General features: G+C 40.1%; 1 protein-coding gene across 2 annotated transcripts in view; it reads left to right on the top strand.

The window, feature by feature from the left end:
* Window positions 1-23000, top strand: part of mllt10 (MLLT10 histone lysine methyltransferase DOT1L cofactor) — a 47597-nt gene extending 24597 nt beyond the window's left edge. The window contains exons 12-22 of one of the 2 annotated variants that reach the window (XM_059326819.1): window positions 420-929; window positions 6971-7131; window positions 11277-11394; window positions 15323-15401; window positions 16560-16753; window positions 18151-18300; window positions 18512-18567; window positions 18798-19099; window positions 19858-19878; window positions 20200-20290; window positions 20608-23000. In XM_059326819.1, the coding sequence (XP_059182802.1) occupies window positions 420-929; window positions 6971-7131; window positions 11277-11394; window positions 15323-15401; window positions 16560-16753; window positions 18151-18300; window positions 18512-18567; window positions 18798-19099; window positions 19858-19878; window positions 20200-20290; window positions 20608-20889 (1964 nt within the window). In that variant the 3' untranslated portion in view covers window positions 20890-23000. The remainder of the gene's footprint in view (window positions 1-419; window positions 930-6970; window positions 7132-11276; window positions 11395-15322; window positions 15402-16559; window positions 16754-18150; window positions 18301-18511; window positions 18568-18797; window positions 19100-19857; window positions 19879-20199; window positions 20291-20607) is intronic. The other variant, XM_059326820.1, reaches the window with a different exon arrangement.
* Window positions 23001-26007: the final 3007 nt, after the last annotated feature.

Below are 26007 nucleotides of genomic sequence, written 5' to 3' on the forward strand. Positions count from 1 at the left end.
TTTTTACCTTTTTAATGTTCACTTTAGGCTACATTACAATGCCACAGTTTACAATTAACAATATTGCAAAAAACTAAATTGAAGTGCTCAAATACTTTTTTTCTTAATGATCTATGGTAGTAAACAGTATATATTTGGGATTTTGACTGCTATTTAGATAGATCAACTTAGCTTGTGGAAAATATGATCTGCTTTTTTCAAAGTCTATTCGTTTTTTCTTAGGTTAATTGAGTTAGCATTTTTTAGATTAATTGATAAGTAGTAATTGTTGCTTCCCCTTTTTTTCAAGAGACCTGATGACGACTGCTCTGCTTTCCTCTAGAAGTTGATTCTGATTGTTTTTGACAAACCACAGAAAAACACCAAGAGGCTGCAGGCTTTATAATTTAATATTCAGTTCTGCTTTCTTATCATTTCAGTGGGCGGGAAGTTGTATGAGAATTCCCACAGTCACACAGCCAGCGAAACGACAAGCCTCGGTGGCTCCGCTGGCTACAAACGGCCCCAACCCTCCAGCTCCGGGCCGGGGATCGGAGGGGCAGCGGCGGGAGGAGGGGACGACGGGGTGAAGAAGAAAAAGAAGGGCAACTGGCGAAACAGATTTGGACCTTGCTTCACCTCAGATGTGAAGCCTTCAGAGCCAGCTCCCTCCCTGACTCTCCCCACCTCCTCGACGGCCAACACCTCCTCCTCCACCGCCTCCCCGTCCTCCTCTTCATCCTCAACGCTCACAGGCCGACCGGGCTTAGTATCCAGCAGTGGATTAGGAGTGGGGGTGGGGGTGGGGGGAGGTGGAGGCGCAGGAGGAGGAGTAGGAGGAGAGAGGGGGCTGGGGGTCATGGGTGTCAGCGGCGGGATTCAGAAGTCCCCGTCACTCCTCAGGAATGGGAGTCTGCAGAGCAACAGCAGCTCCTCGACCACTGGGTCAGGTGAGGAGGAAACAGTTAACACACACAAAGCACAACGTTTCACAGCAACAATGAGAGTTTACAAACACACAACGTCTCACTGATATCCCGATGAGAAATGCTCTCTTAGGTCCTTCTGTCTGTCAGCGTCGGCTGCACTCAGGAAATTGTCTTCACGGTTTTGCTAAACATAAAGCCAGAAATTATGAAATTGTTGTTGGTAGCTAAAATCAGGAAACGAGCTAGTTTATTTCGAGCTCTATTAGCCAATTATGTCCTGTTAGACAAAGAAGTTGTGTCCCATCGTGTTCACCATCAAAGCGTCGTCAATATGATTAAAAGGCAAGCGGTTCACGTGTGGCATTGTTGTAGCAGTTTTTGTTCTTCACGTCCAGCTCCTGACTTGTGGAGCTTTCCCGTCATTCACCACTAAATGCTGATGTATTAAACAGAACATGTTTGTGCATTGCGTCCGTGCAGTGTAGGATTATTAAGATAACCAATCACGAATAGGAGGGATTTGACAAACCTTTGTTATTGGCTCCTTGTGTGCATGTGTGTGTAAGTAAGAGTGCAGGCTCTATGTGCTGTTTGCTCACACGTGGAAGTGGTCTGTATGTTTCTTTCATCGTTTTCAGTTGCTTGGCAACTGTCTTTATGCTTTGGAGTTCCCCTCTGCTGATGGAAATGGCTCAGTACAGCCAACACATCCCACATCTCCTCTTTCTTCCAGAATTACCACCCTTTTGTTTCTCTGTGCTGCCTCTCTGCCTCTGTCTCTTACCTGCATTCTGCTCATTCCTGAAATCCTCGTCTCACCTGTTGATGTGTTGTGCAGTCGAAGGTGTACGTGTGTGTCTGCCCCAAGCCAGTGCATATATGTATATACATGTATAAGCACATGCTTATTAAGTGCAAATGAAGAAAAGAGACGCTTGAATCAGGCTAATATCCATAACTGATCAATAGAATCAGCTAAGCTGATGCTGATCACTTTGTTCCTGTTATTTAACATATTTACATAAGGCTTTTGCATAAAACATCCTTGTGTCTCTTTGTCTGTTGCTTAGCCTGTTTTTTGATGAATCCTCCTGATTCTAAAATATTAATATTTTTAATATAGTACTTGTTTCAAAGTGATTCATTACATGTTGTTAAATGTTAATTTATTTGGTCAAACAGATTGTGATATGTGATTTTCTCCATATCGTTCAGCTTCCCATACATTTATCTGTAATAATTGTGTTTATTTTCCTGAAAGTAATTTAGTTCTTCAAATATGAGAAATTATGTGATTTCTAGGAAGAAGCATAACAATGTACTGATTCTAAACAAAACATTTGTTGCTTTGCGTTGAATGTCTCAATCTGCATATTTTGAAACATGCATAGGTAAAAGCTTGCACCAATAAATAGTGGTGTTATAGTCTTTGTTTGCATACATTCAGATGCAGAGATTTAAGTTACTTTAAAGTGACATTATAGCAATATCCCAGCTGCGTTATACAATTATCTAAATGAATAGGACTATTGTGAATCAACAGAAATTTACTTCTACATTTTCATACAAATGCTTTCAATTTTACTGGGAGGTAACATGTTATATGTTATTAATTACTATATGGCATTCTTACACAGTGAAATGATCGTATCTCTGCAAACCCTTAAATTTATTGTCGCTAATAATATAAGCAGCACAAGCCAGGTCAACCCATAAATATTGATGTTCACTCATGCTTTCAAAGGTGTGTTTAGTGGATATTTTATATTTGCATAGCTTTGAGTATTAGTGAGTCAAATATGAGGACCGGTGCTGTTCGTGTTGACAATATAATTATTTACAGACGTCGTGGTTGAGGATAATTTTGTTTGTGATTCTGCGTCCATCTCCGCGTTTTTGGTGCTTGTGCTTTTCCCTACAGCAGTGGCAACATAACTGACCACAGCTGGTGAAAGAAGATAGGGAAGACAGTGGTGGTTATGTATGGCTGTGCGTTATGTGCATGTGTGTGTATGTGAGAATTGTGTGTTCTTCTTCCTACTGTAAATATTTAGCTGAGGGTTAATGCAGGGCAGTAATGGGGAGGATCTTAGCATTTATCCCCCCCCCTCCATCCTGTCTGCTGACTCCACAGTGCTGATGGATAGATAGTTAGCCTGATAGATATGTGTTGGGTGGGGAGAGGTAGGGGGTTAGATTTTGGTTAGGTTAATGTTTGACGGCAGGGGGGTCACTGATGGGACGGACGAGCTGGTAGATCGCAGTGGGTTCTGTGTGTGTGGGGGAGGAAAGATGTTGGGTGGACATAAATTTATTCAGACCAGCGGGAGTGTGTGTGTGTGTGTGTAGAAAAGAATCAGAAAAGAGGCAAGAAAGCATAAGAGGCCTATTGCTATTTATACATTACTTATTTGCTTGTTCATGTGTTTATGTCTGTGTGTTTTTTTTAATTAAAGATTTTTCAGTGAAATCATAATTATCAGCAGCTTGATCTCACTGCAGAATACATGTGAGGGGAAGTTGTGAAAACCAGGGAAATATTCACTACAGGATTTTATATAAATACCAAATAAGACTTGTTGGTAAATATAAAATCTGTATATTTCTGAAGAGATTTAATAAATAAAAACAGTTAGGGCACTACAAATGTTTACTTCACAATTTCAAAATGTTTCCGTTTGTCTTTTTTGTAATTTGTAATTTACATTTCTTTATTTTTTCACAACATAGTTTTAATCAGTTTATTTAGCAAGCATAAGCACCGTGGTGGATCGAGCTTAAAAATATGTACAGAGACGAGGTCTTTTAAGAAAGACTGTAAAAACAAAAGGCTGAAGACAAACAACACACACACACACACACACACACACACACACGCTCACATTATGCAGAAAACCTCAAACAACCCATCTGAAAAATGGAGACAAACAATTTTAAAGTGACAGCTCTGTCATGTACATTAGAATAAATATACCGTGTAAATATTTTCTGTTGAATTTACAGCAGTTCAATCTATCCACTTGCCCATAATTGCAGAGACTCTTGAATTAGGTTGTCCACCCAAACTGTTTTTGATACTGCAAATGATACTGCTTTATCAGTCTGTTGCAAAACCTACATATATTGTGAAACATGCATACAAGACACACACACACACACACACACACAGACCTGCATTGACTGCCCTCAACATGGCTCTGCTCCCTCTGCACATTGCCGTGATGTTTAAATACATTTCTGGTTATCTTTGGTGGTAGAAAATTCTCAGAATAATAAATCTCTCTGTTGCCATGATGGTATTCAGTGTTTGTCTCCACATTCCATTTTTAAACATGATTAAATGACTGCTACGGGGCCCCTGCTTCAGCATCACACTGCTACTTAGAGGGGAGATTTCCCCCGAAACAGAATTTGGAGCAAGTTGTTAGTCAAAACACTGATTCTGCTCTTTAATAACAGAGTATGATGGCTTCCACTTGGTTTTTAAGTTTGGACTTAACCCTCCCAGACAACAAACAACACAGATTTCCTATGGAGATAATACCAGCTTGAACTAATCAAGGTGGATATTTTTGAAGCTTACAGATGAACTGAGCAGGAAGGGAAAAGGAACAGGAAGGTCGGGCGATGGAGGCAGCTGTGCTTCAGGGGCTTAACGTTATTGATCACACAGATAGGGTCTAAGTTTTACAAGTGTGTGTGTGTGTGTGTTTGTGTGTTTGTGTGTGTGTGTGCGTGTGGAATTTTTGTCTTATTTTATTTTCCTAAGGGACGTTTTAATTCCCATCTAAAGCAGTGATCAAATGATAATTGATTTTTTTCAAATAGCAATCTTTGTAATATTTGAAAATGTTCTCACCACAATCAGAAGCAATAATGAGAAAATACACTTCCATAATAGCAGTTCTTAGCAACTATGAAAAACAGCCTTGCTATATCAGTTTCCAGTTTATTTGATTTTTTTAAAGAAAGAATATTAATGCAATAATGTTAGGCTTGCAGAATTATTGGTGGAGCATGTCGTCCTGCTTTTCGGTTAAAACCTGAGACTCACCAGAATTGGAGCAATATGGTTTTTACCTTAGAGTGACAATATTTTAAAAGGGGTTATGATACAACAAAGTTTCAAGTTATAATGTAGTTACTTTCACTTTACTTATTATTTTTAGTTAAAGGTTGTTTTTGATATTGTGCCTTGAAACTGTCCCCCCTAAACTCCCAGCTCAACTTGTAAATATTAAAACATATTAGTATTTTAAAGCCCTCTTTGTTTATTTATATGTGGTCAGAGAGAAACTGCATTTCAATCCTCCGAACATCCTGTACATATGGCAGAATTATAACAATTAATTGACTTCACCGAAACTTTAAATTACAAAAGCTGTAACCAATTTACACATTTGAATTTAGACAGCGTTAAAACTTATCTAAATCTAGCTGTTTTACTTTCTAATTTAATAAATTGTAAATTATTATTTAATTAATTAATTTAATTTAGATGTTTCTGGAGCGTTTTAAATGCAGCATACATAGACTGTAATTCATAAATGCTGTTCAATTTTAGCACATGTTGAATAATCTCTATATTCTTACGTCACAAGGTCAACGTGAATTCAAATGAATTTATATATTTCTCCTGTTACTGGCACTGTTTTTGCATTATCCCTTTGTCTTTTATCAATGGCAGGAGCTCAACTCTGATAAACTGTTGGTTTGGCCTCTAATCCAGCTGCTGAAAAATCTTGCAGGAGCTCGTGCCCCCTGAGTCAAAGCAGCTCTGCTTTGGGTATCAATTTTTCTGGTGCATATTACAAAGCGTTATAAATAGTATGTAGGCCCATGCAGTGTTCCTATCTCTCTCTCTCTCTCTCTCTCTCTCTCTCTCTCTCTCTCTCGTTTGCTCTCCCTCTCTCTCCCTCCACCCCTCCCCTCCTGGCACAAAGATCTCTTGTTCCCCCAGTGAATGTGTGCTGCCCTGAGCCATTCAGGCTTTTGTCGGGCTGAGGGGCCCTGTCCTCCCCACCCCACCCCCCACCCCCCCTCCTCTGTTGGGGTCAAAGGGGGGCAGGGGCAGGGCTTATCCCTGGTTAGTGGGCGAGCACAGGGGTGTGTGAGGGAGGGGGAGAGAGCAAAGAGATAAGAGAATGGAGCATGCGTATGGGTGTGTGAAAACAGAGCAATATGTTAGCGCTGGTGATTTATAACGTGAATAGTTTGTTATATAATCAGGATTTTTAATAAGCTGAACAAAGTAATATGTTTTATCTGAATTGGTACAGAGAATACATATAGAGAGAACGTGCTGACAGATTTTTCTCCTCTGTCCCAATTTGTAAAAGCTTAATGTGAATGATTTGTGTTGCCAGGTTTGTGTGTGTGTGTTTCTGTACGTTATTATAATTGATGGAGTTTTTACGATCATAAAGAAACCAAATTATTTGGCCACATGCTCAGGCAAGCCCACATCGTTAATCATGCATTACATTTGTTGGTTATATTAATCATGCATTAAATTGGTTAAAATCAACAGCTCTGCCTGTTGTTTAAAACTTAATTTTTAATGTTTCTTTCAGAGCCGCAACGATTAGTCGACTAATCGATTAGTCCATCAACAGAAAAATAATAATAATCAGCAATTATTTTGATAGTCAGTCAATAATAATAAGTAGTAAATAATGCTATTTTTAACCTCTGAAATGCAGAGATTTCCTTCTCTTCTCTGTTTTTTTGTCATCTTCACCTATATATCTTAAGTTTTGGACTAACAAAACAGGATATTTAAAGACTTTGACTTTAATAACTGAAATGGACATTTTTCTGTTTTTTATGATATTTTATAGATCAAACGATTGATCAATTTATTTAGATGTCAGAATAATGGAAAAGGAAAATAATCATTAGTTGGAAAATATTTATGTTCTAATACAGTTTTTGCTTGTCGTCCTATAATAAATAACTGTCACACAGTAGTCTTCTAAAAATCATTGTTTAATTGTATTATTTAAATCTAGTATTTATGTAGATCACACTGTTAATGACTGTTGTCTCTGATATCTCCACAGGTGTTTTTTCCGCTGCGGATGGGTCATTGTCGGGGACAGGAGCTGTCGCCGTTGGTGGAGCCGGCTCTGAGTTGTCACAGCAACAGCAACCCACACCTTCACTGGCCCCTCCCTCTCCATTCACTGCCACCGCGCCGCTAACCAGCACAGCCGCCACACACGTGAGTCCAAACACACAAACCATGCTAAAAACTCCTGTGTCCTCCTCACACTCATGTACATGAAACTACATGCTTATTAAACACACTCCATCTCTCGCTTTCTTTCCATTTTCACACACACACACCCTCTCTTCATTCAGCACCCTCTACATCTGTCAATTCACCCACATGTCTCGCATCTTTGAGCTGAAGTGCAGATACACTGTGGGAACACAAATAAACCAAAGCACACTAATTAAACGTCTTCCGCACCAAATCTCTCAGCACTATTATTAATCCAGCACATGTTAATTATGTGTGTCCTGACCTTGTGTAGATTGTGTTTTCTCAGCGTGTTCTTCTATAGCTGATTTCACTCACTGCACCTGTAGAAGGTCTTTCCGCTTTATTCATAAGTGGTTTTATTTTTTTTTGGTCTATGAACATTTAATTGAACCGAACTGAATTCTCCAGCCTAATTCAGTTCAGCCAATGACTTTAGTGAGCATGGTCTGAATTACTGCCCGCATTTCAATATAAAATTATGTGATGCATCGTTATGACTGTAAATGTACAGGAATGTGTAGGCGGGTGTAATTAGAAAGATAACACACAGGAAAATATTGGATTTTGTCATCAGAAAAAAAGCAGAAATTCAGTGTTCAATAAAATGAAGTTTGGGGGAAAAACACCTGTGCAGTGTTATTATAATACACACTCACTATTATAATTTCCACCATGTCTCTTAATGTGGAAAACTGTGAGAAAAAAAGCTTCTGGGCGAAGCTGAGTAAGCGGTCATTCACTATACATTAGGTCAGAAAGTGGATCCAAAAGCCAGGCTGCATATTTCAAGGAAACCCCTCCTATCTTGGATTGATTTTAATTTTTTTTGGACATTAAATAATTTTTACTGTGTGCTGTTTTTACATATTCCATTTTAGACCTAAGATACTGGAGCAAAAGTTTAGCAGGTTTATTCAGATCAAAAAGAATTACACTGATTTTCAGACCTTTTTTTGTGCTTTTTAAAAAACTTTTCCTCAAAGTGTAATTGTCTTCAGTGTCCCGTTGGCTTAAATAGGCTTATATTCAAAAGTGAGAACATTGACTCTAATTCAATCAGCTCAACCCCCTCCAGTAATCACTGCCCCAACTCCCACAAAGAAAAAAAACTCATCTTCAATCACTGACCCCAGTGTCCATCCTTTCAAAACCTTCCCAAAGACCATGCTCTGTCTCTGTCCTCCCAACTCCATTTTTCTCCTGTGTCCACTTACCACTTCTTTTTCTCTCTCTCTCTATAACACACACACATACACACACACTTTCTCTCACCCTCGACCTTCCTCTTCTCTCTGTCCCCATCCATTTCTCTTTTTCTCCCTCCGTTGTCCTGTGATGTAATGACATCTGACAAGCACCACAGTAGGGATGGAGGGATAGATGGAGGGAGGGAGGGATCGGGGCAAGTGTGTGTTTGTGTGTGTGTGTGTGTGTGGGGTGGTGGGGGGGTTGTTTGGCCTGGCCTTCATCTTGCCCCGCTCCTCTCTGTTCAGCACATATTATAGAGGACGAGAGGCCCGGGGAAGCACAGGATATCACGCCTGTTTGCAGCATGTATAGATGAGTTTAGTGTGTGTGTGTGTGTGTGTGTGTGTGTGTGTGTGTGTGTGTGTGTGTGTGTGTGTGTGTGTGTGAGTGTGAGTGTGTGTGAGAGAGGAATGGACAGAAAGAGAGCAGCCAGAGTGAGGGAGACTTTAATAGAGAAATAAATATTTTTTTCCTTCCTGTCGCTCCAGATTGTAAGGGACGTGTGTGTTGGTTTGTAAAGTGTGATGCACGCCTCTGGACATCTGGGACACACACACACACATACACACACACACACTCCGAATAGAGTCTACAGAATTACGCAACTATAGAAGGACGCCAACAACAGGCTTCCTTCAGTGTGTGTGTGTGAGTGAGTGACAGAGACCATTTGCTATTTTCAGTCCGCTAGCAGACTCTCGGCCTACTGTTATTGGCTATCAGCCCAGGACAGAGAAAGGGAGTGCGAGAGAGACTTTGAATGAAAAATGAATGAAAATGAAAAATGAATGTTGATGGGAAAGGGGGCAGGATTATGGCACTAGGGGGACGAGGAGGGGGAGGAAGGGGGGGAGGGGTCTTCTTGGAAGAAATCTTATTTCAGCAAGGGTGGAAAAATGGACACAGGGTACAGATTCTTTCTTTTAATTTAACACTTAGCAGTGATCGGAATTTCCAGGATGTTTTCCAAATTATATTATTTTAGACATACCAGTTTCATGAAATTGTAAAAGGAGATTATGGAGAGTTTTTTTCCCAGGGTGCACCCTAAATTTCAGTATATAGAGAGGAATGACTTTAGCATTACATATATTTTAGAAAGGCAGGCAAAGCTGTACACATTTTTATACAATTTTCTGCTCAATTACAAAAACTTTTTTTCTTTGTTTTAGTGTCAATCAGAACTCTCTTTAATCAAAGTGCAGAACTTCACTTACTGTCATTTCTTAAACTGTGCCATCAATTTATTAAAAATTACGTTTGGACACCAAATAATAACTTTTTCTTCAGTTACTTAAAAAAACTGAAATTCCAGAGCTCCTGGAACTTCCAAACAAGTTTTGGAGGAGCAGCTTCCAGTGACATAACTCAGTTTTTTGTTGATTGCTTTGGTTGTAGCTTATTAACCAAAACAGTCAGCCATTTTGTTCCTTTAGATAGACCTGATTTCCCTCCTGATGCTCCACCCTCGCTCTCTTCTGTCTTACCCCACCCCACCCTTCACGCCATGGTCCTTATTTGGGAAATGCCTTAATTGGATTAAACTCTATGCATCAGAAACACTTTGTCAGCATGTCAGCGTACTGTCGGGGTGTCGAGGCACTCTGAGCCCTGTGTGCATGTGTGTTGGTTGCAGAATAATGAGCCGTGGATTCATTATATATCCTTTTTTTTCTGGTTTGTTCATGAAATTATACTAAATGTGTCAAATACACATTTACATATATGTTTTCTCTATTCAAATAATCCTCACTGACATGAAATTATATGTAGATTCTTTGTGAAAAAGCAGGATCAATAGTGGAGAGAAGAGAATATAAATTCTCAATTCATTGATTTATCTGATTGATCTTCAGCTTTGGATTCAGGCTCATTAAATGTGTAATAACATGTCAGTCAGACCTTCCCAGAAATATACTACAAATTAGGTATGCACTTATTGGCACTGTAAAATACACAACAAAGACAAACACCTGTGAATATGCAGCATAAGATTTAAATATCAGTTTACATGCTAACAAATATTCCCAAACTTGTGCGTAGATGACAGTGCTGCTGTTCAACAATCCGGTCCTTTGTGAATTGACATATAGTGCTAAAACAATGGACAGAATTTTTTTTAAAAACTTCTATCTAAAAATTTATTTTTTAAAAGCAAAAACACCAAAAATCTGCTGGTTTCAGCCTGTGAGCATTTTTTTTACTGTATGCAGCATTATCAATTTAGTTAATTTGTGTTTTGCACTTCTTTATTTATTTTATTTAATGTATTTGACAGGGGCAGTATATGCATGCATTGTTCTATTTAAATAAAATGCCACTGATGAAGTGTATACAGGAGTTCAAACCCTAGCTAATTGCAGACTTTGTCCCTGGTTAGACATTTGAGAAATAAAAACATAATACAACTGTCTAATACAGGCATTAGTTCAAACAACCACTACGAGCAGTAATGGTTGGACTCTGGAATTTTGTAACATGCATTTTGAACTTTTTTTTTCTGATACTTAATACACTTTACTATAATTAATGATATAAAATAGAAATTCATTAAAATAATTGTAAATTGACGGCCTAAAATTATGTTTAATTCATGGAAAATTCTAAATGCATACATATATTTCCGCTATTTTATAGAGGCGAATAAACACTTGAGGTATTACTTGTTGTTCATTTGTCAAAGTTTAAAAACGCATGTCAAACTATCCCCTTGTTTCCTCTCCATCTATAAAATATCAGCTATCAGATTGAGGCAAAATGCAATTTAAAAAAAGATTTTATGTCTACAATTTTCCTGCGCAACATGGCTTTTTGTTGCTAATTTTTGTCCATATCTGTGTCTCTGTCTCCAGGTGAGCGGTCTGCCAGGGTCGGTCTTCAACCTCGCTCCCTCCCACATGTTTGGAAATCGTCTGAATCCCAACTCGGCCATGGCAGCACTCATCGCCCAGTCTGAGGCCTCACCAGCAGGTATGGCAACATACCTAATGTGGCTGTGTGTGTGTGTGTGTGCGCATGTGACAAATGTATGCATATGTGTTGGAGAGAGAAAGAGAGGGAGATAATGGATAGGTCACGCCCCCTTGCTCCCACAGAGAGGTCAAAGGTCAGCGCTCGTGATATTTTCAAGCTCCTCCCACTCGGCTCCAGTTACATGCTGTGGTTGTTCGCCCTCTCTCGCACGTCCTCTCTGTCACACAAACACATACAGCACATATAATTCACATGTAAGACATAAAACTCTAAGCTGTGTAAGGGGAAGAGGGTTGTGTGGAGGTAGCGGTGTGACAGACGGAGGAGCAGAGCGAGCCAGTAGCTGCCCTCAGGAGCTCCAGCAGCAGAAATAAGTGGTTTGTTGTGTGTCCAGTGCAGAAGAGCTGATGAAGGAGTACAACGTGGCGTTAGTAATCAGAGTAGCCACTTCCTGATACAAGACATCTGGCTAACAAGAGAAGGAGGGAGAGGAGGAGAGAGAGTTAAGAGCGAGGAGGAGGAAGGTGGGTTAGTTCCTGCTGCCGGTCAGCAGTCATCAGAGCCAGATCCACCCTGACCTGCAGGTCAACTCACTAATCAGGCTGAATGACAGGAGGCCACAGGGCTGTGTGTGTGTGCGTGTGCGCTCAGAGACTAGGCAGGTTTTGTGTGTCTGCACAAGCAAGCTTTGTGTAATTCCTGAAGAAAAAATTTGGTGGCATTGAGAACAAATTTTTACACATCGGTGGCTACTTTTTTTTTCACTCTTAAAAATCTTAGATTTAAAACAATATATATAGTTAGTTACATTTAATTTAATTTAAAAAAGAGTACAATTTTACATTTGAGTGAGCATTAATAAAGAAAAGCAATCTAATTACTAATTATTTAATATTTGCGCTGCAACAGTGAATTAATTAATCGATCAACACAAAAATAGTTTAAGTAACTGAGAAATGGTGAAAATGCTAGAAAATGCTGTTTTGGGCCCTTCAGATATGGATATTTCCTCTTTTTCTCTGTGTTTTTGTATCATATTAAACTGAATATCTTTGGGTTTTGGACTAACAAAACACAACATTTAATTAATCCAATCCAATCCCCTTTATTTATATAGCACAATTTTAGCAAACACAAGGTTTCCAAAGTGCTGCACAAACAATAAATACATAACACAATACAAAGAGATGTAGTAAACAATAGATCAGTAAGATGCAATAAATTAAAAATGGGATAAAAATAAATAAAATAAAATGTAAAATGTACTGCCCGCACAAAATAAAATATAAATAAATATATATTAAAAAAAACAAAACCTAGCAGATTGATGTGTAAAGAAAATAACTGGAATTGCTGCTCTATTTGATATTAGATTTTATATTTATAATTAAATGATCAAGCATGTGTCACACATTTGCAGATTGACGCTTCTCAGATGTGAGGATTGTCTGCTTTTATCTCCCCATTTCTTATTTAAAAAAATATATATATTTAATATAATTTTCAATTGCCTGTTACTTCCCTGATAAATCGATAAACCATATTTTATGTAAAATGGCAGAAAATGTAAATAAATATACCTGATGTGAGTTCTCAGATCACAATGTAACCTCTTCAAAGGTTGTTTTGTTAAGATACTAATGTAACTGAAATTATTAAGCAGGAAAAAGCAGCAAATTCTCACATTTGAAAATCTGAAACAAGAGAATTCCATTGCAATTTTACTTTGAAATTGACTGAAATGATTTACCATCATATTAATTACCTATTTATTTTCAGTCGATGAACTTATCATTTAATTTTTAATTTAATAAATTCATAGTTATGCAGCCCTTGTTTCCTCATTGTAAAGTCAAGCACACAGTTGTGTACAGCACGTGTGCACAACTACACAAGCGTGAAGTTGTGTTTGTGAGCTGCTAAGGGTCATGTGAGCACAAACGTGCAAGGTGTGCGTGTGTTTGTATGCATGTAGCCTGTTGACTTTGGCAGCCGTTTCTCTTTGCTTTTGAGTGTCTGGAGGGAGGTGCCAGGACGGAAAGGGTTATGAGAGAAAAAGGACTTGAAAAAGAAGGCGAGCGAGGGACTAGAGTGGTGACCCGGTGGGGGTAAAAGCTGGGATTGACTGTCTTAAGTAGAGGGGAGTTTGTGCTAGTGTGTAAATGTAAAAGTGTGCATTTGCGTGTGTGTGCATGTGTGATTCATTACTCTCAGTGAGGAAAATGAAAAGAAGCGTCTGGCCAGGGGCCCAGAGGGAGGAGGTAGAGACTCTCACAGAAGGTAGAGGGAGAGGAAGAAATGCACAGGCTCTTTGAATGAAGGCTCGTGTGTGAAAGAGATACAAAGGAAGAGAGACGGAAACATTTGAAAATGCAAGTTTTTCTATTTGTTTTACCGCTCAGCCGGCATTTTTCAACACCCAGAACAGAGTCTCCAGAGCGGATAAATCTGAAAATTACCTCAATGCATTTCAGTGTAGACAAGGACAATGGAGCTCTTGGGAGATGATGCACTGTCTGGTCAGTGGCTGAATTAGACCACCACTGCTAGACCTCCTGTCAGAGCACTAGAACACTCAGATAAACAGAGTTCGTACAGGTGCTGGAAATACTAGAATGTGATGTTTTCAAGGTTTAAGGTTGCTTATAACTGTTTGAAATTGTAATTGCATGTGTATTGGATAGTACTAGCACAGGTGTATTAATAAGTTGGCATATATAAAGTTGAGTGTATATAATATTGTAATTTAAAAAATGTTCACATCCATATGAAGGTTTAAAAAAAAGCTTAATAAATGCACCTCAAAGGTGCTGGAAAAGTGCTTCAATTTGACTTTGGAAAAGGTGTAGGCAAAAAGGCCTATTTTGAATTTCGGAGCATAAGTGCTGTGTAAATGTACTGTCAACACCAATTCCATATATAGAGCATATGGAAATCCACTGTATTTAACTATATGTTACAGCTGCAAGCCTCAATTCAAACTTATGTTTATAAGAACTTGTCAAAAAATTTGTGAAATGCATCAAGTATAAAGTTTTAACAATGTTAATTATGTCTGTCTCCAGGATCCTTAAAACAGTTTTTAATGTTTTTATTAACCCTCTCTGTGCTCATTTAAACATCAGTGTAAGCAATAGAGGTGTCACAATTTCATACTCAATTTAAAATTGATCAAAAAACCCTGATCCAATTTCATAAGATTCTCTCTGTATTTTCTTCTCTCCACACCTGCCTCCTTGTGCAGGTCTTCCTGCTTCCCTGAAGTTAGCTGTGTGGCAATATTATGGACAGCAAAACTAATTTATGCTATGCAGAAAAACTGTCTCTAACATCTTTCAAAGAAGTAGAAATTGAAAATGTTAATGACAGTTGTAGCGACATTAAAACCAATGATTTGTTATTTTTTTATAAATCAAGACTAGATAATCTTACAATGGCATAAGCTGTCAGCGCTGGAAAAAAATGTTAAAAATCTAGTTTAAGATTTGGAGATTCGTGACACCCATAAAAGCCAATCACTTCCTGTTTATATTTAATTTATCTCAGTGCGATTGTGCGGGAAATACTGTTAGCCTGGTTAACAGGTAATATTTATAAGCCACAATCAAATAATTTCTTTTCAGCTTGTTCTGCTATTGACAGTAGAAACACAGGGGGGAAAATCATATATTGTGATATTGATTGTATCAAACACAGCAGAGGAGATCACAGCCAACATCTGGTAAGAAGTCTGCTCTGATGCACAGTTTAGTTCTTTACCCACCAAAAAAACAGAAAGATTTAACCATCTTCCCGGTGTTTTAGTGTGAACAGATCACTCTGCAAACATTAGCTGAAAATGTTAGTGTGTGTGCGTATCGTTTTTTAAGTGTTTTCAACTTTAGCTGTCTTAGATGTACAATTGATTTTTTGTGTGTGTGTGTAGATCAGGAGGTGGGAGACGGCAGCAGCGGCGTCGGAGCTCAGGGCTTCTCCATAAGAGCTTCTCCCAAGACCACCCCGCGGTGAGCACACACTCTCACACACACACACACACACAGATGCTCACCCATCCCTCCCCATTTACATTCCTCACTGCCCCCCCTCCTTCACCCATCCCCCTCTCTGCTTTTCCCTCCGCTGGCCCCTCGTCTCCTCTCTCTTCCTCTCACTCCTCACACACACACACGCACACTCTCCCTTTCGCTCTCACCCCTACAGGCAATTCTCGCTCTCTCAGCCAACGGTAACTTGTGTTTTTGAGGGTGGTAACCATCCTTCAACTCCAGTTAGATTTTTTCCCCCTGTTGCTCTGGTTTAATCACACATGGAAGGACAGTCTGCTGATTTTCTGCATCTCCTTCTTTTGGGATTATTTGCATGGATCTGTCAGGATGGGAATACTGATGATACAGATCCATTTTTGTTTGTTTCTACTTCTTTGTGGGATGGATAATTACACTTGATGAGGTTGGTATTTATTTTTGACACTGCACCTGTAGTGTTTTCCACGTTGCCTTCAGTGGACATCATTTGTGTGGGAAAAGGAGTTATTTAATTTAAAAAGAAAATATTTTAATAGAAGAACATGACAGATTTTTTTTTTAAAGATATTCTCTTTTAAAGTAGCACATTTAATGCTATTTTGAACACCTTAAGAACTTAAACAATTTAATGTCTTAATATGAATATCTGTTTTTTTATAATGTGACATTGACACTCAAAATCTGAGTATATTTAAGTTTGCAGTGTGATTCAAAAGTGTTAAAATATTGCCCACACTGTCCTTTTTTAAAACATTTCCCCACATTAAGCATATGTATGTCTGTCCTTTCTACTCTATACTGCTGTCCCTGATTTCTCCTTTTCCCCCACTCACACACACACACACACACACACACACACACCAAGATTTATCGCATCAAGACAGTCCACTTCCCTCTGTCTGTCTGTCTCACTCTTGCATGTCTTCTCTCTCCCTCTCTTTCTCTGCCTGCCTCACACACAGAGACAGAAAGCCTGGCCCCTTTTCATTAGAGGCCACTGTAACAACAAATTGATGTAGTTTTATAGCCAGCAGTGTCTATGTTTGTCTGACGTTTATGTTGGGTCGTTAATCTCCCCATTGACCTCTCTATCTCTCCCTTTCTATCCATGCTCTCTCTCCCTCTCCCTTCATACAGCTCTCCCATTGGTGGCCTGCAGATCCGCTATGACTCCTCGGGGTCGTTGCCGGGGCCGGGGCTGGGGTTGCTAGGGGCGGGGGGAGGCGGCGGCGAGACGCTGCCCCCGGTGGCCACCAGCATAGAGCAGCTCCTGGAGAGGCAGTGGAACGAAGGGCAGAGCTTCCTGTTGCAGCAGGGAGCGCAGGGAGACGGTGAGAGGACAAACACACACACACACACACACACACTAAAACACACCTGAAGACACACAAGAATGCGCTAACACACACGCAGGGCTGGTGTAATTTGTGTCTGTCAAGCAATACTGTTTTGATACCTTTTTTTCAATTAACGTCACTTTTTCAAGGAACAACAGAAGACAATATCCTCAAAAATTTCTAAGCTGATATTCGGTGCAAACTTTTGGTACTTACTATTGATGGATTACTGAAGGTGTAAAAAGTGTAAAGGGCCCCTTTGGCATTTGCCTACAAAAGACATGTACCAACCAGAAAGAGTATCAACATGACCACAAAGAAATATCAAACAGCCACAAAAAGGCACAAAACAACCCGAAAAAGACACAAAATGACTACAGAGAGACACAAAACGACTGCAAAAAGACACAATATTACCCAAGACACAAAAAAACTACAATGAGAAACAAAACTACTATAAATGGACACAAAACGACTACCAAGTGAAACAACAAAACCACGCAAGATGCTCCTATATAGGGGAGGTGGTGGGTCCTTTTTCCATGTCTGTGCCCAGGGCCACATTGTTTGATAATCCACCCATGTTTGTCACACATTTCTGTCAGTACCAGAATGAGGTTTGATAGCCAGCCCCACAGCTAATCATTATTTCCACCTTTTCCCCATTTCTCTCCTTCCTATCAATTGATCCATCACCCTCCTGCATTCCCTTGCTCCATCTTTTCACTCACTTTCTCACTTCATCTGTTATAGCTGATTATTGTCAGTTATCTGCCTATCTGTACATCCCTCCAGGGATCTATAAAATGAAAATGAAAGGGGAAGGCGGCCCAGTTGTCATTAAGCTTGTCCTTCATCTGTACTCAGGTTTAAGTTGTCCTGTGTGTAATTCCTCCTCCTTCTCCTCCTCACTGAGTTGTCTTTGTCGCTGAGTCTGCACAGGCACCAGGGTCACTGTTCTGTCGCTGATCTTGACCTCTGACCTCTGACCTCCCTGCAGAGTGCATCTGTCTAATCAGTCACTGCTTATTTGAATGCAGCCGTGTGGAGTCTGAGCAGAGCTGCATGGCTTTGCTTTAAGGAAGGACTGGCCTTTCAGAAAGTCAGAGCATCTGTGTCTAATATAGCTTTATCTTAAAATGTCTAGGCAAAACCATTCTAGGTTTGAAAATCATTCTTTGACTTCACACTGCGACAGGTAGATTTCTTTGCGGCAAATCTGAATGTAAATTTCCTCTCTCACGGAACCAGACAGCAGTAAATTGGAAACTGAGAGCGGGTGAGATTTACAAAATATTTTTTAGCAGGAAGCGGAGAGTGCTGCCACTCCACTAAACTCAAATACTGATCAACCAATCAGACCAATCAGTTTCTCTTTCTGTCTCTTTCAGTGCTGGGCATGTTGAAGTCCCTCCACCAGCTGCAGGAGGAGAACAGGAAGCTGGAGGAGCAGATTAAAACTCTGACCATGAAGAAAGAGAGACTGCAGCTACTCAGCGCTCAGCTATCAGTGCCTTTCACCCCCAGCACCGCCTCCTCTGGTACACACACACACACACTCATTAATCATTACAGTTGTTTAATCAAGCAAAATGGCAAATATTTTCCAGCTTCCAGTACTTAGGATCTGCATTTTTCACAAATGTTTTGACATTTTATCAACTAAATGATTATTGTTTTGAGTATAATCAGCAGAATAACAGATGAAATGAAGACAGAAAGAATCTAAACCGGCATTGATTTGTGTTGTAGATGTAAAAGGAGGCCAGCTGGGAGCCACTGATTCATCTTTACCTGTGGCAGCTCAGGTAAGAAGAGACAGTCAGGAGCAGTAACAAATCATTAATGTAATAACTGAATTTGGTATGGTTCAGTGAAACAATCATCAGATGGTAAAGTTTAGTTATATGTCATGATTTTACACCTCATTACACGCTCAATTAGATGAGCTGCAGCGATCAGTTTACATTTGTGATTAACTATGTCACAAAGAAAAATGTCGTCATTAACGGGGCTTTTCTCTCTCTCTCTCTCACAGGACGGTGCGTCATGCGGCGGCCACAGCAGCAGCGGCTCCACCTCCTCTCTCTCCACCCCTCCCTCCATCTCCCAGAGCCCGCCCCAGCCACAGCTGAACGGGGTCGGCGCCCTGGGGACGGCTGCGGCCGGGCTGGGTGGGGTGGCGGGCCTGATGGGCGCTCTGGGTGCAGGTAGCGCTCTGGGCATGGGGGGGATCGTCGGGGCACTGAACGGGGTGATCCAGACGCCGGCGGGCACCACCAGCCCTCACACACACACTACGGGAGCAGTTACAGGTGTCACGTTGCCTGTTAACAACAGGTATGTCTGAAGGCTGCTTTTATTGTCCTGAAGTCTTTTTCTGATAAAATAAAACAGGGTTTTTCTGTATAAAAGTTTGTAAAAGTATTCATTTCAAACCCAATGTCATGTTTTCAAGGTTAAGAATATGCTTAAATTCTTCTTATAATAATAAATAATAATACTTGATTTTCAACTTTATCTGGTTATAATAATCTAGTCTCTTGTAAACCAATAATGTTTTAATATTCCAAATAAGTGTTATAAGTGTTATTTTTAGTGGTGTCTAATGCCAGACGCAGAAATTGAGGCATTTTATTGTAACAGTCTGCGCTGTGACAAAGGAAACCAAATTTTAATGTATGCAATTTTTCACAATTGTATTCATAGCAACAATTTAGGTATGATTATAAGAGCTGAGAAAAGTTCTTGAACTTTACTGTGTACATTTTTTTTTACAAATTCTGTCATTTTTCATGGGAAGTTAAGCTCAGGAATTTTGGAAATATTTTGAATTGGAAACCTTCCATGGGAATTACGGAAATTTATTGGAATTAACTGGAAATTGAGGGTAAATTAAACTAACTGTATCATATCCAAATTTGAATATTAATATTTTGTCTTAAGTAAAATAATGCAATTTAAAAAAACATGACATTTCAACAGATTTATTTGTAAGTAGAACTTTGTCAAGTTTTATTTATTTTTATTGAAGAAAGTGAACTTTATTGCGTCTTGTCCTTCTTCTTTCCTTTTGCTTGCGTGTTGGATTCTTGCAGCTCATCAACTAGTAAGAACAGGTGAGACAGAAGCATCACAACAACCTGTAACGGCAAAAACAGATTTTGTGCAGAAGTTGTGCCACATTTTTGTGTGTGGTTCTGTGTATACATGTTTAGAGAGAGATCAAGTGAGGTGGACGTTTAAGATGATTTAAATATTACATGAGTTGTTATATTTGTGTTACATGTTGCTGCAGTTGGCAGCTCTGGTTCTCTCTTACCTCTAAACCTCTAATGTTTTGAAACTGTGTATTAAAATGTGTCATGCTCAGAGCTGATAGCGTGACGACAGTGTGTTTATTGTGTTCTAAACCGCGAGTGGTGTTTTTGTCTCCTCAGCGCCGCGCGGCTCGGCCTCCTGTCTGAGCAGCACAGACTCCTCCTGCATCAGCATCAGCTCCAGCAGCTGCTGTCCTCACAGCCTTCAGCGGTACGACACACAAAACACATACACACACACACACACACTGACAGGCTACTCACTGCCATCATCACTATCACACACAGTTAAACACACACAAAGACACTGAGCGACAATTTTCTCTTGGACAATGGCCTAAATCACCAAGCTTATTAACTGTTCTTTTTCTCTGTTCTCTCCACCGCTCACCCCACTTTTCTTCTCCATCACTCATTGTTGTCCTCCTTATCCAACTCTCTTCCCTTTTTGTTTGAAACTTTTTACTTTTTTTTCCCTGCATTGCTCCCTCCTTTTCTTCCTTATTTTCTCCTCCTTCTCTCTCTCAGGAGCAGCAGCAGGTGTTGCTCTACCAACTGATGCAGCAGCAGCAGGAACTCCAGCAGCTGCAGTCCCTCTCCTCCGCCCAGATTCCCTCCATCCCGCTTTCCTCCGCTCAGCTGCCCATCAACAACCTGCTGCCCGGCGCCCAGAGCCAAGGCCAAGGCACCATCACCGCCAACCCCTTCCTGGCGATGCAGCACGCACACGCTGACACACACGCCTCGGGGGCACAGAAACCGCGGCTAGCCGAGAAGGCTGTGGGCGTCGCAGGGCAGGAGAAGACATGACGGCAGATGCTCTTTATTTTTTGGTTGTTGTTGTTTTTTTTGTTTTTTTTAAATAAATATGCAGAGTCTTCAGGAGATCAGCATGTTGGTCAACTTTGTGGTTCAGTGATGAGAACGTTGGCAGCAGAGGAATCTGTGCTCCTGGTAGATTATTCTGTGCTGATACTTTAGCACACACTATTGCGCGTGATAGCATTCACACTAGTTGACCTTGTCAGGTTTATTTTGCAACTTTTTCAGGTTACACTTAACATTTTGTCTTTATTTGTACTATTTATGTCCATCCAATTTTAGAGGTTTTATTTTTTAGCTTTAGTGCTGCTTCAGGTTCTTATTTTGTCACTGTTGAGGTAATGATTTTCATTTGATATCACTGGTAGCAACTTAGTGCGTTAGTGTCAGTTAATGACCACGTGGTGTTTCTCTTCTCAGAAACATTTTCCTTCAATGAGTTTCTCTTGATGTTTTCTTCTCTGTCATCCTGCTTCTTCACTTTCCTTTTGGTGCTGTCACACATTTCAGCATCATTTCCTCTCTTTTCCTTTGTCTCCAAATTTCTCTCACTGCTTCTCCATCTTCCACACGAACATCCCTCTGTCTGGTCTCTCTGCTGTCTCACTCTCTCAGGGGCCTCAACTAACTCAGCACACAAGCTAGCACACACACAGAACTACAAAAAAAATATCAGAAATACATGAATATAAAGAAGAACTACAATTCCCCACCGCAGGACTTAACAGTAGCAGATGCGTGTTTGACATCTGTCTCGCAGCTATCCCGAGGGGAATATTGGGTGAGAGGCTTGTGAAAATATCCCACATGTTCTCATGTCTCTTTCACTCCGTTTGTGTAGATCCATTTAATGTCAGTGAGCCAAGCCTTGTACGGTCACCGCAGAAGCCTTGCTTTTGACTGTCTCTTCTCTGGGCCAGATACAGGGGGCTCACTCAGGGATGTGAAATTTTAAAAAAAGGACAAAAAAAAACCCAGCAAGTTGAATGTTCAGAGGGATGCATTAATCCACAAGGCACACACTCACAAAGAGAAATTATGCAGTTGGTTGTCAGCGCGTGGAAGTCATTACATTTCATCTTCCTGACTGAGCCCCCTGCTGCACCTACCTCTCGAGCAGGACCAGCCTATCAGGACCTAAAAGGCCGACAGCAGCGGCCGCTTAAAAAACCCACATCAGTGAGGACTGGCCAATCAGGGTCCAAAACCCAAGTGCCTGAGGCCAAGGGAGGGAAGGAGGGATTTGTTTCCTTTTACCTGTGTCCCTGTCACTCAGCCGAATTCTTCACAATGCTACTGGTAATAAAGCTGCGTTGCTAAGGCAACAGATTAAAAATAGACTTGGTATCTAACAAAACCAGGAAATATTATTCTGCTGCATTCTCTAATATCAAAGCCAACTTTGTATTGTGCTTTTTATTTATTGGGAGTTTGTTTGTGTAATGGGCATAAGATGATATATTTTAAAGCCCGCTGGTGTTGCAACTTAACATCATTTTGTACTACTGTGTAAAGTTTTGTTTGTATTGTTTTTTTCTGTTTCTTTTCCCTCATACAGTCGAATTTTGCTGTAAACCCTTTTAATGACTTTACTCTGTGTTGTGTTAAAAGCAAGAAGCTACTTGATAGTTGGCTGATTGGGGATGGGATGTGGCTGTATATAGCTGTTTGTAAGGGGGGAGGAAGTGTGTCATGGGGCATTCAGTGGCACAGTTTTTACCTCGTTAAGTGTACATAAACCTTTCTCATTGGCCGTTGGTGTACATAAGTGATTGTGATTGGCCGTGCTGGTGTGAAGGAAAGCCAATGAAGCCTCAGTTTGTGTGTGTGAATCTTTAGGACCAGACAAAAAAAAAGGTTGACAGTGACTGGACACACAAAGTATTAATTTATTTTTATATGTGCAGGGACATTGTGTTTCTTTTTTTAAGTTTTGCACCATTTTCTTGATGAGAAGTGATTTTATACTTGGCACCGTGTTTTCATCTGTGCGCACATTTGTTTGGATCAATTTTGTACAAGTGGAAAATAATGGGGGGGTAAAAGAAATTCTGACATTGTATTTCAAAACACCAAAATAAAGAAACACTCTGGATAAAGTAAAAGCTTTCCGTGTTTATATCAAGGAGAAACAGTGAATTTTTTCCTTCAGTTTTAAAAGATTTTTTTTTCCATTTACACCTGAATTAATACTGAATAAACTGACGCATAAAGGGATTTCTTTGAATTGCAGTACTCTAAACTGGGGCTGTTACAATGTCACATTTTCACTAGAATTCATGATATGCAAGAGGAAGGCCATCGGCAAAATTCATCTTTTTATTTGCACATTTTTGTCTGTTTTTCGGGCAAATTAATTACAAAATATGAGTGGATAGTCTGTAACCATAACTCCATAATAACATGAGAACAGAGAGAAAATAAAATGATTTTAAGAGTCGTTGCATTATTTACACAATATTATCATTGGTGAATTATTAACATGGTATTAATATTTCATTTTTTTAGACCATCAGGGTTATTGTAAATATGGGTAGGTTGTCACACCCATACTTGAAACATTTTATGTTTCACTGCTGACAGAAAGTCAATGTGGAGAAGTTTCAATGCCTTCAGTGTATTCATCTTATATGCATTTTATATACAGACATGTATAAATTAACTGTAATTAATTGATTTTATATATCTGTTAAAAAAGGCACTGTAAAAGTAGAATAAAATAACATATGCATATAAATATGCAGAAATAGTACAGTGCACACCAATAAATACACAATAAATAATACCTCCTTATAATAATACATGGTAGTTAACTGCAGCAAGAAACTTAGATGTTATTTTCTCCTCTGGTCACATTTATAAATCTGCAGATAATGAGGGTAAACCGGCAAATATCAAAATAAATATATTTTATTTCACGTGGTTTATATTATCGGGCATTAATTATGTTGAATGATATGGAAGAGATGGCAGCAGCAAGAAGTGATTCATTCAGTAACAAAGGGGAGGGAAATGAATAATCATCACACTAAGAAATGCCAATAGAAGCTGAACATCTTTAAATGTAAACAATGTGCTTCAAGGCTCCTGTCCTAACAAATATGCACACACACACCCCAAAGCTGATGACTTCCAGCTGCCAAGAAACAACCAGTGTGTGTGTGTGTGTGTGTGTGTGTGTTTAGAGGTGGGGGCACCATTCTGCTACATCTGCTTCTGCCCTGGTAATTAAAAGCTCACTTTCCTCCTGCACCCTGCACCCCTGCTCCCCCCAAAATACACCTCCCCTCACCCCCTTCAGGAGTTTTTACCCCCCCTCCCTCCACGCGCACACACACACACACACACACACACACACACACAATCTAACCTGCATTCAACAACACAACCCCCCTTTCTCTTTTCTTTTCTCAAGCACTTGCTCACTCACCCCTCCCACCACCAAATATCCCTCACCGTGCCCGTGCCCCCCTCTCCGCTCACTATCAGCCCTGTCAATCAAAGCCAGGCTGTTTAAACAGCATATACCCCACCTCCAGCACAACCACCACCCAGGACCTTCTCTTTCATAAGCCCCAACCATAGGAGCTGCTTTCCTTCCACTCCCGGTAATAGCACACACACACACACACACACACACACACACACACACAGGGCAGAGCTGCTGTGTCCATCATCGATCACACTCCCCCAGAAACCCTCCCTGGGGGTGGGAGGGCTTACCAGCTGATGGAGGACCCCTGTGTGCTGCCCAACCAGGTGCCTGATCACAAAGTCAAAACACTTCTAAGCCCTGGTGTTAGCAGACAGGAGATTTCTCTCTCTCTCTCTCACACACACACACACACACACACACACACTCAGACACACACGGAGCAGATAGCGGGCCAGCAGGAGGGTTAAGCCCTGGATGATTAGACAAATGTTGGGCAGATATCTGCAGCTTCAGAGGCGAGCTGAGCTGCTGTCAGTGAGGAATGCTCCGCAGCAGCATGGGTACCTGCCTCTGACTGAGCAGGTTTTCAGTCCCTGCTTTCTAGTATATATTCTCCTGCTTCAACATCAAGCTTTGTTATTGTTTTGCATTTTTCAGAGACAACAAAACTGCAACTGAGAAAGCCTGAAGCAGAGTGAAAGCAAAGACAATAAACCTTGATTTGATATTTTTGTATGGTCCCTACTGCCTGCATAAAAAACAAATGACACATTTTCTAGAAATTTTACATATTCACAGTACACACAAATTAAAATGCATAAATCTAAAATAATAGACTACTTGTATGAAAACACAAGGAGCAATATTCAAATATTTTTCCAAAATAAATTAATGGAAAACAAGTTGCTGTCAGATGACACAACAGAGAAGAAAGCATCTTGAAGACAAAATAAAAAGGTTTTATTTTTGTTAATTTCTCTTACCACTACTTATACCATGACCTACAATTAGAGTCACATCTTTACCTGACCAGGATGAAAACCATGTATCTCCAAATATCTCGTTTTTTAGGTAAACTGAAGGAATCAGTGGGGTGAAAAAATTATACTACATCTTATTTAAATAAACAAAAAAAAACCTTGTCACTTAAATCCTGGAAAGCGGTTGTTTTGGAGATAAAGTGATTTTGACAGGACCTTCATTTTCCACAGACTTTGAGTGTTTGTTGCCGTCCCATCCTGGAAAACTCAGAGCACATCAGACGTCCCACTGTCTCCAGCCAAGCAGAAATGAAAGCGAAACCATAAAACAAGTTAACCAAGTGCCATGAGTAATTCCTACACAGGTTTTGGCATATGTTTGGTAATTCAGTTAAATTATTTAATTAGACCTCAGCCTGAAAGAGAGAGAGCAAAGAGCAATAAAGCTGAGAGAGGCTCCGGTGTAATAAACCATTAGCAGGAGGAGGCAGCCGCTGCTGGTGTGTACAGTAATGCAGTGTAAATCATCACAGAGTGGCTGCCATTAGGAGCCTTAATCCTGGCCAGAAACCTACAGTCAGCTGCCAGGGGCCCTGATCCGGTGCCGAGTGGAACCAGATCCGACGAGCAGAGGTGTTTAGGAAGAAGAGGAGGAGGAGGAAGGGTACAAGGAGAGTGTAAGGGGGACAG

This window comes from Centropristis striata, chromosome 23 (genome assembly GCF_030273125.1).
Source record: "Centropristis striata isolate RG_2023a ecotype Rhode Island chromosome 23, C.striata_1.0, whole genome shotgun sequence".
Taxonomy (NCBI): Eukaryota; Metazoa; Chordata; class Actinopteri; order Perciformes; family Serranidae; genus Centropristis; species Centropristis striata.